This window comes from Oxyura jamaicensis, chromosome 18 (genome assembly GCF_011077185.1).
Source record: "Oxyura jamaicensis isolate SHBP4307 breed ruddy duck chromosome 18, BPBGC_Ojam_1.0, whole genome shotgun sequence".
Classification (NCBI taxonomy): Eukaryota; Metazoa; Chordata; class Aves; order Anseriformes; family Anatidae; genus Oxyura; species Oxyura jamaicensis.
This window is the reverse complement of record NC_048910.1, coordinates 5,860,192-5,874,983: the sequence shown is the minus strand read 5'-3', so window position 1 is coordinate 5,874,983 and position 14,792 is coordinate 5,860,192. Positions and strand designations below refer to the sequence as shown.

At 43.4% G+C, this 14,792-nt stretch overlaps 1 protein-coding gene across 1 annotated transcript in view; it reads right to left on the bottom strand.

Annotated features, from left to right (window-relative positions):
- The window catches only part of GRB2 (growth factor receptor bound protein 2), a 44,011-nt gene that overhangs the window by 6,127 nt on the left and 23,092 nt on the right, over nucleotides 1-14,792 (bottom strand). The window contains exons 2-3 of the mRNA XM_035342279.1: nucleotides 5,299-5,396; nucleotides 75-197 (exon numbers count right to left, since the gene is read on the bottom strand). Of these exons, the coding sequence (XP_035198170.1) occupies nucleotides 75-197; nucleotides 5,299-5,396 (221 nt within the window). The remainder of the gene's footprint in view (nucleotides 1-74; nucleotides 198-5,298; nucleotides 5,397-14,792) is intronic.

Here is a 14,792-nt window from a genome sequence, read left to right as displayed (position 1 = left end):
ATCTGTCCTTTATCCAGTGAAAACGGGCATTAGGTGTCATGATTACCACACAAGTGCTTCTGGGCATTACTTACTTGACTGAGAGAGAGAAGTCCCCAGGAGCGCTCTCACTCTCCCTGATGAGGAAGGCACCATCATGTCTCTGTTTGCCTAACATTTCTTCAGCCTTTGCTCGGGGAATCTTTCCAAAAAACCACCTGTGGAGTGAGGAAAAGAAAACAAAGTTAAGAACTCAAAACATTTCATGCGAGAGCCTGACACAGATATTCACACCGAGGTGAAATGATTCTTTACAGAAGTACCTAAACTGCATTGCCATCCTACTACAGGCTACTGAACCATTTTTAGAATGTTTCGTCCTGGCAATGAAGCTACCATCATGCTCGCAATCGCCCTATTTCACCCAATTTAGCAAAGCAGAGATGTGGTAAGCGTGAAAGCCTCAAGTTACAGGATTTATTTTCAGAAGGGGGAAATAACCCAACTGCTCAAAATTTCATGTGTTATTCACAGTTTTGCACCCTACTCTACCCTTTAGACATTTATGATGTTTAGCATACATATAACCACAAGAACCCAATGTACACAGCTGCTTCACAAAACCCTACTTGGTAAGGCTAAAAAGACTACCACGGGAACTAGCTACAAGCTGGGACGAAGTTAAAATGTCAGTTACGGTCTGCATTGGTATCTTAGCAATGAGGTCCTGTGACCCAAGGACAAACAGATGCCTAGCTCAAGCAAGAAGCTCAACTCCTAACTCTTCCTCTGTCGCTAAGGGATAAAGTCTCATGTCTTCAGACAAACATGCAAACTTTTAATTGCCCACACTGTATGATACCATCAGGTCAGGGATTACAAAGGAGCCCATGCACTGGTGGCTAGTCAGCACTGAACTCCTCTATGACATCAAAGATTTTCACTATTTCTGCCCAAAGATAATCAGTGAGGAGTTATACATGCCTTTATTACTTACGCCCCCCAAGGAGAAGCCACCCCTGCCCTAGTCACAATTTGCCCAGCAGACAATACAGAACATGTAAGGATTAAGCACAGAAACATCACTCTTTTAGCAGGTAGGAACCTTAAAAATATATATGTAAATATTTGCAGAATGCAAGGGAAACACTGGGAGTTCACTCACAGGTTTCTTCAGAAACATCACAGCTGTAGAAACAAGATCCTGTCTATGGATTGACCCATCCTGCACAAATGGAAATTGCATTTTATATCAAAAACAATTTCTAGTCTCTTTTAGATCTGGCGGCAAGACACGATTACTTGACAGAGAGAACAAGTAGCTTCATTCAGCAGTCGGTTATTCTCGCAGCACAGAGTCTAACCTTTCTGACCCTAGCGCTCAGCATACCAGGGCGCTGTCAAAGACAGGTTCTGTATGGCAAAGCTCAAGCAGGTGCCAGGAGTGAAGTTGCATGCAGACCAAGTGAGAACAGTTCCCCCAAGTTCCCTCTGCTTCATTGTGGATGACTGCTGAGCTGGGCACGCAAATCGGTTCTAGGAAAGGTAGGAAAGGTGCTGACAATGCTTGTTCAGCCGCCTATTTTCTTGCTTTGTCCAGCAGTCAGGACAACCTAGCAGCTTTCCCGTAAGCAGTCCCATTAAATAGCTGCACGTGAAAGCCGCATCTCAACTTCTTGACAGCTGCACAGAAGTAAAAGACACAGACTGCCCACCTCTGTGGCACCAAGGCTGAACCTACATCAGGCAACTGTATCACAGCACCCACCAACAGCCCCTGGTCACAGGATCCTTACCTACATTCATATTTGCACTTCCAGACTAATCCAAGACTAAAGGCAAACAAGGCTGAGCAGCGGGTCACGCAGCGTGGGAAGAGCAGGGTTGTCCGCACAACCAAAAAAAGCACAGCTTGCAATTCCGAGTAACAGATCACACGAGATAGAAGCTCTTACCACAGCCTTTAACCACGCAGAAGACTGACCATAGAGGGGAGCGTTTAAGAACAAAAGCTCCACTCAGAAGGTTTACTTCCCACAGTGAAGGTTTTGATAGAACAAATAGAAGTTGCAAATCCCTCACTGAAATAGAGCCTTTCCTGAGAGACTGAAGCTTTCACGAGAACACAAAGTCCCTTCTCTAAGCAGCAGCAATCCCCAGAGGTAAAGAAGGACCTGATTACCTGATTACCAGCCTCTCAGCTACTGGCAGCCCTAGCTCCTCTCACTACTTGTCTTCAGCATCTGCTCCCCACAGGAGGCTACATGAAACCATGCCCCATATTATATTGAACACGATGGAACCACAAAGGTACTTTTACTACATGCAACATTAGATCAAACCACCCCAGGACATCTCCCTCATAAGGGGACTATACACACCACTTAACTACGCAGCTCCGTTATGTAAACTGTGGGCACTGGAAACGATGCACCCTGCTTACAAACTTACTTGCAGGTCTTATTTGCACTTTTTATTCCCCCTACCCCCCGGAATGGAAAAGCAAAGCCTTCTCCTACATCCAGCCTACTTCTAGTGACAAAGACGTCAAGCATTCAGTACGTTCTCCGCGGGTTAGCAACTGTGCTTCTTCTCAGTACCTGAGGAGCTGGCAGAGCCAGAACAAGGAGCACCTGTCTCACACTGTACCGGGCTGCCTCCAAAATCAACCAAGAGAAACCATTACATGAAACTCCTTCAGAATTCAAAGGCAGTATTTTGTTTTCTGGGCTGTTGGCACAGTTGTCGGAGATAAGCCCTTAATTCCACCTCTGCCAAAGGTTACATAAAGCAAACGTTCTATTACGACTTCAGATATCCTGACACAGTTCTTGTTTACAACGTTCTAGTTCTGTTTAGTTCTCAAAGAATTCTCAATTACATGTGACTTGCAAATCAAAGCCTGAGCTTAAAAAAAAAATAAAAAATCACTCATCTCTGAAAAACAGAAAGAAACCTGGAAGAGCTCAAAAGAACTTCTGTCATCCTTCTTGAAGCCTCACAAGTTTATCCTAGCTTTCCCCTCAATTTTACTGACTCATTAGAAAGTTGAAACGTACAAGTTGATTAATGGAAGTAACACTTCCAAAACAGCATCAAATTCTTAATGTTCTCTGCCAGCTGTTGCCAAGGCATTTTAATTTAAATAGGAAGATTTTTAATCAAAGCAGCTTCATCATTTCATTGCAACTTTAGCCATTCACAGAGTAACAGGAGCTTGACTTTAAATATAAAAAAGCTGAAGAGAAAGAAAACCCCATAGATCAAAGTTATGTTGACGAACTACTGTCCATTTAAGAACATACTCGTAAAGCATCAGAAGTATTCTGCACGTATCTTTCCTGAAGAATGACTGGAAAGTAACAAAAATCAGTTTGTCCAAGAGAACTAGGCCAAAGAAAATGACATTCCCATAGCTTCCCTAGTAAACAGCTAAGCTTGGTAACACTACAACACTCCTCTCCAACCGACTGTAATATAGAAACTCCTCCAGTCAGCACTACAAAACCAAATGCTGATGTTACTGCTGATGCTGCACAGAGGGTGATGCACCACTCGGTACAACGCAAAGCTCACGCTGCGTTCAGGCTCCTTTCAGTCAGCAGCTTGACAATTCTTTTGGCTTCACTGAGTGCAACCATTTAGTTTGGCTCATTTCTTCCACATAAACTGCAAAGTAAGACTTCAGCAATACCTTAAAGAACAGCTGATTATGAATACAGACACTTGGACACACGTAATACAAGTCTGATCCAGACCATTTCATAGATGGCAAATTCTTTTCCTGCCCCCTTAAAACCAGAAAGGCAGTCCTACCGCTGAGCTGCACCGCTGGGCATGGAGGCTTCCTGTGAAGGCCCAGAGTTTCCTGCAGCTCTTCTGAGTACCATGCTGATGTCTACTTACTTCTTTGCTTTGTGAATTGATGTCTACTTACTTCTTTGCTTTGCTCTGCTTTCTGAGGGATTAACCCTTCAGAACCCAGGTGACTCAGCTGGTGCCCGAGACGTGCCACATTTCCCTTTCAGCTTTGTCTGCTCGTAGTTACAAAGCAAACAGAAAGATTTGCAAAATACAAGCAAGACAGAACACTGTTTAGGACAAACTATGAGGCTCGAGGATTTAAGTCTCAGATCCTCTGACAGAATTAACATTTAAAGGTTTTTTAAGATGCTTTCTTTCCAAATCCTCTTGAGAAGCTCTCATGGCACCTTCCCACAACACTAATACCAGTCTGAGAAAAGGAACATTCTCGTTCTCACACCTGGTCAGCTGCCTGATGTTTGCTTTTGGTAGGACCTGCTAGACTACTTAGAGAGCTCTGCATTACCGCTAAGCAAACACCATGCTACGTCAACCTGTGTGATTTCCCTGGGTTGTTAATACACTCCCTGCCATTGCTGCTGACACACGGAGCTAACATCATCCAGTTGCCATCAGCAGTTTAAACATCTTCCAAAAAGGTCAAACTAACTATGCTTTAAAACCACAAACTCACTCACTCGTAGGCTCAGATATTGTTCATTCCCCTTTGTAACCGGTAAGAGAAAAACTGACAGCTCTATCCCACTCAAAACAAACTTTATGTCAACATAAGACCACAGTATAACTCAAATGCTTCCAAAATTGTTATTAGAAGATGCATGATGACTCAAATCAATGAAGGAGAAATCACAATATGCATTTATGATCCCCACTGGACTAGCAGATCAAGATAACAAGGCTTTAAACAATTTCAGTATTGTACATCCTTGCTTCACTTCTCACTTGGCTGCATTAAAGCAGCCTCCTCTCTTTTTTTGGTGTACAGTCCTTCAGAAGCTTCTGTCCAACCTCAATTATCCTTTGATTCAGTACCTAGAGTATGACAAACGTATCAAAAATTCAACACCAAATGCCCTTAAACATTTTTTCTGGTACGCTGCAAATGCTACAATTTTTACTTTTATCTGCTACACTAAGTAAAATAAAGAATTCATCACAAGAACACAGTCACACTTCTTCCTGGGACACTGGGTAACAACTCTCTACTAGTTTAAGCCTGCAACCCCAAGGTCAGTCAGTCTGACCCTACAGCAAAATACCAGAGAAGAATCTAGAAAAGATTCCAAATACCCTGCTACATAGCTAGCTGTGAAATAAATTACTGTGAACGTTGTAGGCTACAGCCAGAGATACAACTCAATGGCCATCTTTTATCTAGCCATATGGTTTGGTAAATCTGGTAAGGAACAATCTGCAAAGTGCTCAGCAGCAAACCACCTTGTTTGAAGGGAAGCACGTGGAAAGATCGAGAGATCCTATCAAAGCTCTACTTACGGATGTGGTTTCATTTCTATGTAGTTCTTGGGAATGAAGCCGTCTTTTCCATTGAGTTCTGCCTTGTACCAATTCTGATCGCATTCTTCATTCAAAACCTGAAGGAAGGAAACAAATAATAGGCTTACCACATTTCAGGTTACAGCAAAATGGATGAAGATATTACCTTATTCTTCCAGTTCTTATTGCCAAGACTGCTCTTGTAAGGCAAACCCATAAAAAACAAGCTGCCAGCCATCCTGCTCCATTGCATCTCATGAGCTTTCAGAGCAAGAAGCTGGACCAATAATTGAAAATAGCCAAAGAATAGCCAGAACACCATGCTTTATCACATGAATCAGTACTTCAAAACACACTTACTTTAAAAAATTTGTTTTATTTTTCATTGAACCCCTGCTAAGTGGTACAGTGTGATTGACAAGCCAGCTACACCAACTGAAAATAGCCTCTGGAACAAAGTAGGATGAGGCTCCACAAAGAAAACCACACTATAGTTTGAAACCACCTCTCTCCAAAAGGATTTTATTTGGGTTTGGAAGTAACCATCACATAGGAGCTGCTCACCCCCCTTTCAAAATTAAGCACCACAACAATACTTTTTCCCAGCACTTTCGTTCCTACTCAGCTTTCTGATGTTCTTTTTTCCTGTGTAACAGTGGCCAACAAAAAGCTAGATGTGAGTTTTAAAAAAACTCATAGCCTCAAGTCACAAGTGTCACATGATGAGTGTTGCCAGAATACGGGACAATGAGGAAATGTAAAGAGAAAGTCAACACAAACGCAGCCCCAGAGATCACCGGCTATATACAAACACGGTTACAGTGAAGATACCCATCCAAAAAATCCTCATAAGCAATTATTTCCATTTTTATGATCTCACTATGCTTCTTTTTGGAGGGGCAACAAGAGGAAATTAAAAAGGAAAAGCACACAAAAATTTGCAAGTGCAGGCCTTAAAATGCTTAGAGCTGATAAAAGTGCTTCAGAAAGTTAAACTCCGAAGATCAATTTTTGCTGCCTTTCAGAAATGTGACATTAACACCCTAATCTGCCCCACTGCTGACTGCTAGATCTAAAAGAGAAAAACCTCATCACCTACTGAAATGAAATCTCTTAAAGCAAGAGGAGAACAGAATTCAAAATGCCACTGTGAATTACCGTGGGTAACAGTTACCTGCCTGCTCCTTAACTCCCGACTGAACGGGCTGATGGTGGCAGAGATGTCCCTCGGGGGCTAGCGCTTCCACGAGGTGCCGAGCACAGCAGCAGTGCCACATCCTCTGACCTTTAGGTCAGCAAAGGTACTCCCATTTATGACCCAGTTCACGATACCTTCAGCTGAAGAAGGGACTTTACTACTTAAAGCATCTTAAATCTTTTTATATGGATAAAGACACTGAAACTAACTTTCATGCAGTTACTGCTTTGGGTTTCCATTTATTTACAGGCATTACAGCCATTTAGCAAGGATAATCTGACCACAGGTCATGAGCAGTTCAAGGGTGGCTCTGGTACAGGCTCCGAGGTAAAAGCTCGCACACGAAGAGTTGACACAGACCAGCTGATGTCTGCTAACTCGCCTTTAAGCAGGGAAACTGCACATCTCAACTGCTGCACTGACTGCAAGACAGCATTTTGTGCAGAAACCGATGCAGCTCCAGGATGGGAAGTACAGCTAGATGACACCGGCAGGCAGCTCTGCTATACTACACAGGGAACACAGAGGTTAAGAACAGCTATGTAAAAAAAAGTGCATTGTGTAGAGACTTGGGAGGTGGAGGACAGAGGTCGGAACCCTGACTGACAGCTCAGTCATACAAAGATTTTGGCACAGAGCTTGAATGATCAGGAATTGTGGTTATTACATGCTCTCGAAGCCATCACCATAGTCACTGTACAAAACACCAACACACGACATGTTTTGATGTTATTTCTAATAAGCAACATCTTATGCAATAGAACCCATTCCTTTACCAGAGATAGCACCGATCAAACCTTCGATAAGATTGTGTACCAACTCATTTCACTGCCACTGGAGTGCAGTTAAGGGATATGACAGTCTATCTTTCAAAAATTAACAAACAAACAAAACAGAAAAGCTGCTGTTTCATATGAAGGATATTACCACGTGTGCGCTTTTGGCAGTAGGAATCAAAAATTATCAGAAATTCTAAAGCCCCAATGTAAATTATGTTAATGAGTTTTATCTTGCTCTGAAGATATGTTAATAGGTTTGGAGGAGCCAAATCACAGAGGGCTTGGGGTACTCATTAATGCCTGGCCTGAAGCCAAATGCCAGTGAGGGAGCACTGCTGAGGCATGCATTAAGCTCTGTGACAGGAAAAAACAGCTGGATGAAAGGCACGGTAAGGTGAATTGCCTACATATGTGCACGTCCAACCTGTTCAGGGGGCTTCTGCTGTGATAATGAATCCTCCAGAGCTCCCCACTTCACTGGCTCGCTTTGCCCCAAGGACTTTTTTCTGCTTCATACAGGACTGAAGCATCTTCATAGCTGCTTGTCCTTTCTAGGATCATTTCAACCAGTTGTCACGGCTCCAGTCACACCCTGGCAGATAGTATAGGACATGGATAGTTTAGCTATGTACTGAAGAGCTTATACACACACCCTGGAGGCACCTTTGTTTGCCCATTTCTGGGCCTTTCAGTGTGTTCCTTTCCTGGGGCAGTAGAATTTGCCGTCTTCTTTGGAAAGCTCCGCGTTCAAGTCTCTTTTAAAGAGAAGTCACCTCCACAGCACAGATGTCTACAAAATCATTTGTTCTGACAGCATCTCAAATAAGCACCCCTGGAACCGCTCCCGGTGCTTAGACAAGCAAAAGTAACATGGACTGAAGCACCTTAAACTGAGGACAACTCTACAGTCACGTGCACAGGGCAGTAATTCTGGTGGCTGCTACCAAGTTGGGTACCTACTGCTCTGACAGCTATGGAACAGTCAGATAAAATTTCAGCTTTCAAAAAGTTGTGCCGGTACCAACCACTACTGAAATACAACTAAAAAGTAAGTCAAGAACACGGAGGAAATCTCTGCACAGGGGAATCCAGCCTAGATGCTTACATCTCACATTGCTCTCTTTTTTTCTTTTAAACTTAAGCCCACTGAAATGAAAAAAAATGACATTATGTAATTAAATCGTTTTGCTGTGAAGCATTTCAAGCATCCAGTCAGTCCATCTAGTCCGTATCTCCAGCTGGCCTTCAAGAGGTTTTCAGATAATAATCAGGGCTACAATTTCTTACCTGAATACCTAAAAACCAGATCTATGCCTCTAAGAAAAATCAAGATTCCTAACTTGAACCATCATTTTTCTAGACTTCAAGGCTATAAAATTTAGTTTAAGTATCACATACATAACTGCATATTGCTTTGAAGATTTCCCAAAGTGCAAATAAATGCAGAAAAATTAAGCAGCAAAATGAAACAAAGATTATTGCTCCCAAATCAGGACAGCCTTCAGAGTGTGCAAGAAAAAAACCTAAAGGGCCCACATTTATCTCATCAACTGTTAAAAACTGCTGCTCTGCATACAGGTCAAGCCATAAAGCATTCCTCTGCAGCCAGTCCCCATGTCTGCTACAGATCTAATCAGGCTTACGACAGAGCGACTCCTCCTTTCACACTGGGGCATCTGTGCCTGAGAGGAGGAAGAAGGAAGGATATTTTTAGCCACTACATTCGAACACATACTGCCATGTGATGTCCTCAGTCTGCAGTCAGCGCTGTTTTACAGTAATACTGGCTCAACTGCTGCCTGCCCGTTTCCTGGTTTGCTAATAGATCTCTTATCAATGAGAGCCCATCTGTTCCCATGGAAATGGAGAAACGGCACTGCTCAAGAGCTGCACAACAAGGCAATCACAGAGTTTTGGCCGAAACTGCTCGCAGAAAGTATTCCCGGCCATTTTCGACCCCCTACCTGGTGAAGATTTCTAAGCACAGCCTTTCCACGCTCATGAATTGTTGCACTAGTTCTGATACTCTGGAAGCCAAGCACCTTTCAGGAACACACAGAGACTAAACAGGAACACGCCAAGCAGACTGGCTCCCATATGCAAACGTAAAACTAAACATAAGGCCTCAAACGTATTTACATGTTTGCAAATTTAGCCAAATTCGTCAGAATGCCTGGGTTTTGGCAAGACAAAAGAAACTTGTTCACAGAGGGCTCTGAGTTTTGGCTGAACCCAGCTCCTTCCCCTGAACTGTGAGGTTTCGGGATTCTTGCTTCACTAACTGAAACAGAAGGTAACAACTGCTCTCAGCTACAACAGCCTGCTAGCTGCCGATGTGGTTTTCCTCCTGAACGAAGTTGCACTGACATCGCCACAAAGAAAACAAAGCAGTATATTATAAACACCCTCAAAGTCTCAGGAATCCAAGGAAAGTGCTCACAACACTCATGCTAAGGCAGGAATTAAATTAAAAAAAAGTAAACAAGTGATTCCAAGCCAGCAATGCTGCAATTGAAACGTTTAAGCCCAGAAATTACTCATCCCAGGGTGGAATGGTGGCTGGGAGGTCAGTTATTGAGTCCTGGTGGCATCGAGCAGCGCTGGAGGCTCCAGGACTGGCAGCTCTCACCCTGCTCCAAAGTGCTTTAACACTCCTTCATTCCAGCGGAAAACAGCTCCTGTTCTGCTCCATGAAGAGAGGTACAAACACAGACCAGCCTCACATGCAGGCAGCCACCGCTACAAGGCTTCAGACAGCTGGATTCAAAGTTCAACAGTCTATTCTAGGGCTTCTTCCTTCCCCAAAGTTACTGCAATGGCACCGCAGAGTATTAAAATTCATCTCTCCAGAGCCCTGTTAATAGAGCTCGAGACGCTGCCTGGCAAACTGCATCTCCTCCCTGCCTCGTGCCCATGCTGCAGAACCTCCTCCGAGCAAATGTGGCCTCCTCCCTCCGGCTGCCTAACGCCACCCCTGAGGCGGCCGTACTGAGGAAATGGCATCTTAAGAAAACCTTGGGTAACGTGCATGTCAACAGGGCACTGTAACTCAGGCCAAGGCAAATCAGAACCTTTATCTTCCTGGTTTATTCCTCATGACATGGATGACAGCTCGTTTCAACTTCAAACACTTGATGCAAAGAGATCCAGACAACTGAAGGTGAGTAGCTCAAGAACACAAAGTGCTAAAAGTATTTTAGGCTTTTTCTTGCATACAATTTCTCATAATCTCACCTAAAAATGAAAATGTAAGTTTTTCACATCAAAACGTGAAGCACCAGGTTAAGACTGAGTATTTGCTCTCCAGGTGTACCTAGGAAGCTGTGAAAGCACCTAGCAGCCAGAGCAGGTGTAACTAGAAATGGCCAGCGGAAGATTCTTTCCTGAACTGCAGTCAGCTATCCAGTATTATAGTGCAATGCCCAACTCAGGTGTGTAGTTTGCAATATATAATGTGATCATGTGTTAGTTCTTCCACCTTTATCCTTTGAAATGCACAAAAAGACGACAGCAGGCCAAGTCAAACCCAAGAAACACGGAGAGCACATTTCCAAGTGTGCAAATCAAAAGGTAGTGCCTGGGCTACACGGAGCTGTCTTTAGGCATCTTCTTTTCATAAAGAAGTTAGTTCTATTCCTTTTGAAGGAACCTGGAGAGCTCAAAGTAAGATATAAAAGCAATGCTGAAAGACTACAAACCATGAACGACAATCAAAGTCACGGGGCACAGCCACTCTAGGAGCTAAGAGTCTCCTTCCAAACTATAACATTTTCCTTTGAGTCTGTTGCACACATCTGCTGGAGGCTCGCTCCATCCACATAAGCTTTTATAGGTAAATCCAGTGCAGCCCTAACTTTCACAAAGCACTGACGGGGAGAAGTCGCTGTGCTGTATTACAGCATGTTAATTTTAACTATGTGAAATGAAGGCAAGATGCAATTTTAATTCCACGTAACGCAGAACTCCAACTACAAGAAATAGACAAGAGGAGTGGTCAAGGAAATCCAGTAACACTGGCTGGCAAGCACAGTAAAGAAAGAACGTGGCAACAAAGCGAAGTCTGAAGAGAGAAATGCAGCTAGAAATTAGCATTCAAGCTTTCACTTCAAAATCACCTGGATTTCTTGGACATACCACAAGAACACAATAGCCACCTTTAAGTTATCTGAGGTACAATCACGTCTAGCCTCCAGGATGGAGCTCAGCACAGACAAACTTACCCTGCCTCTCAGGCCCTGCAAGTCTTATGCCACCACTTCCCCTGTGGCAAAAGCCTTCTATCCCTCCATCAATTACAAAGACTTTTTTCCTCGCCTAATAATAGGAGACATTAAAAAAGACCAACCTAGACAACAAATCTTTCTCAATAGCTCAACTTCTTTGGATTATATGGCATAGAGATGGAAGTAAATAAAGTATATCGTAGCGACCTCCAGAATAGCTAAGGGAGATCCTGGAAAGCATCAGTAATGCTCAAAGAACTTTACCATAGTTCTCATCTTCACTCACGTTTCCCTCTGTGTAGGAAGTTTCCACTAGCACAAACACAGAGATAACATTACAAATTCACCCGCTCAGCCTACATTGCTGGTGAAGGCTGGAGATGCCAGCCTCAGTGATTGCAGAATTTTCACATTAGTCCTCCCACTACTGCCGCGTGTATAAAGGTTAAGCTATAGATACCACGAATTGCGCATTTTCAAGCGGGTTGATGCAAAACCTCTGTTACAGAAAGAACATTAACCTGCAGAAAAAACAGCACTGGTGATTTTACAACCCAAACAGAAATAGCTTCACAGAGCCAGAAGTTGTTACAGAGGACCCCCAAAGGTTTCCGTAACAGCAGGGACTCTCAGACGTGTGATTCCTATTACGTTCAGTAATTTTTATGGTGCTTAAGTAAACGCTAATTCTTACAAACTTCCTAATGCAAGGATTATTGTTCAGCTGTCAACATTTCAACATTGCCGTGAACGCACTGTCTCATTTCAGTACTTGATCAAAATGGAGCGCAAACAAAGAAAAAAGATTGCTATCGCAGCCTAGGCTGCGCAGCTTGGCTTGTGCATGCAGAGAGCAGAATGCTGCAGGATTCACAGGAACAGTTTGGGAAAAAGAGGAAGGGGAGTGTTGTTTTTCCCCTAACAGACTAAGGGTTAGTTTACAGTGACTAAAGACCAGGACCAGCAGTCTTTTGTAACTATCTGTAGTGCTCAGGATGTTATCACGGAAACAGAAGACAAAACATCCTTCCTTAATCTCAAACTCAAGCGACACTTAACTTGGAAGCAGTGAAGAACGCAGCATTTTGTCAGTTTTCTGTTGTGCCATGTGGATTAGTTTACCCAGGTACAGCGGGGATGGTCACCTGTTTGCAAATGAGCATCCTTTCTCACTGAGTTTTAGTTAAAAAGTAAACAGAGGAGCACTGTTTGACTTAGCTATAAGCAGGGTCCCAGGAGAGGAACCCCCAGTGAAGCACACAAGCTGAAGAACAGGCAATGCTCTGAAGCCTAGAGAGCTCGGGCATCCTCCGCTCCTTCAGTGATGAAAAGAAAACAGCCTTGAATTCTGAGTAAGATCCTGCTACATTTGCAAAACGTTCAAAATCCGCCCCCCAGAATAAACCAAATGCATATATGGCCATCTGTACGTAAAGACCAGAATATACATCGCCTTAAGCATCCAAATAAATCCTCGATTTTGAGAAGAAAACTGCTTTTATGTAGTGGCCAGAATAAGGTCTCCTGGTTTCTATTCCTGGATCTGCTGCTAATGCACATGCTCTAAGTGCCAGGCCCTCTTAAAAGAGGGGCTGTTTCCAGCTATCCCTTCAAATGTAGCAGCACGGATAGCAGGCACACAATGCGTCTGTTATCACAGGCTCTTGACTATTTACACAAGCACAACCAACTACAACTTTTCAGGCCTTTAATGAAATCATAAGGCTTTTGTAAGAAATCTTGGCACAGCCTCTGAGGGATGAAGGTCAGAGGTCACTCTGCCAGTAAATAATAATAAAAAAGCTATCAAGCATTCCAGTGAGCGTGTTGCAGAGTTGCTTTCCAACTTCACAAAGACACGCAGCACAAATACCAGCAGTGGTCTTTTTGTAGTTTGCAGGCCTATCGAAATCATACATTTTGCATTGACGCAACTTTCCTTCAGTAATCACGCTGCTCTGGTGGAACTCGTGACTTGATGGTGTTGAGTATCAACCAGAACTGAAAAAGGGAAAAAGGTAACAGAGATCAAGCAATCATAATGTGCTTGCCGTTCCAGCTGTGCCTCCCTTTCATGGCTTTACCACACAAGTGCAGCAGGTCACATACAGTAAGTCTGAAAGACACCCTGAGGAAGTACACACGCACAGCAGTCCCAAGGCAGACTACATTCAGTTTCTCAAATCCATTTGCCTTGCGTAACAATTTTACCTGTATGCCATACAGTTTCTATTTAAACGTCTCCTATTTTGTCCTAGTATCTCTTACCAAAATGCACAATCGGAGAATTTATTCCTCACCATCTCTGAGGAAGCAGAAACACCTACAACAGCAACAGGAACAATTCCTCTGTAAATACCCACAACACATCTAGGACCAACCTTGCAGTTTTGTCCCACACGTTGCCTTTAACACACCCCAGCAGTCACACAACTACAACATCCACTACGGGACAAGAAAAGGATTGCATTTCACTGAAGAACAGTGTATTGCAACATTTAAAACCAGCCCTGAATCATCTCATGCTTGGTACCCCTAATTCTCTCCAGATATAAAGTCCCCCGAACTCCTCCACCCAGAATGAAAGATGAGAATTGTGGGGATGACGACAGCCTTGCTTTCTATTCCAAACAGTGTGTGTACCATCACCTCGGATATATTTCATTGTCCGAGAAACCACGAAGTCCAACACTCCGCATCTGTACCAGTGCTCTTAATCAAGCCCTTCTAGCACACAAACTCAAGGCATCTACTGACTACTTTTAACCAGATGTGATTAATTACTGAGCAGTATCAAGCAGCTGATCCCCATAAGAGGTTCTCTATTACATCAATTCTAATGTTTGTACACAATGGAGTTGCCACGATACGCAGGTAATTGCAGGTTAAAGCCTGAAAGGATGCACTGCAGAAGACGAACAGCTTACAAACAGCTGGGTAATGCAAACTTTCCCAGAACGTGCCTGCAGACAACCAAGTTGAATAATGCTCAGCCCATTTTGCATGCCTCAAAAATATCACACCACGTAAGGCAACTCTGCCTCAGTGCTGGAAAAGCTGGGCAGGAGGGAACAAGAGGAATAAGCAGAACAACCTGGACACTGTCAGTCTTGGCTCAGAAATGTAGGATGTGGGACTAGAGGGCAGTTTTACAGTTGGCTTGCAGACTCTTGCAGACAACAGTGCTCCATGGCCAAGGCCTTACACGCACTGAGTGGAATAATCTGCATGTTGAAGTATTACTCCTCTATCTATACATCTCATTGTGAGTTTTGCTTGTCGTAAGAGCATGAC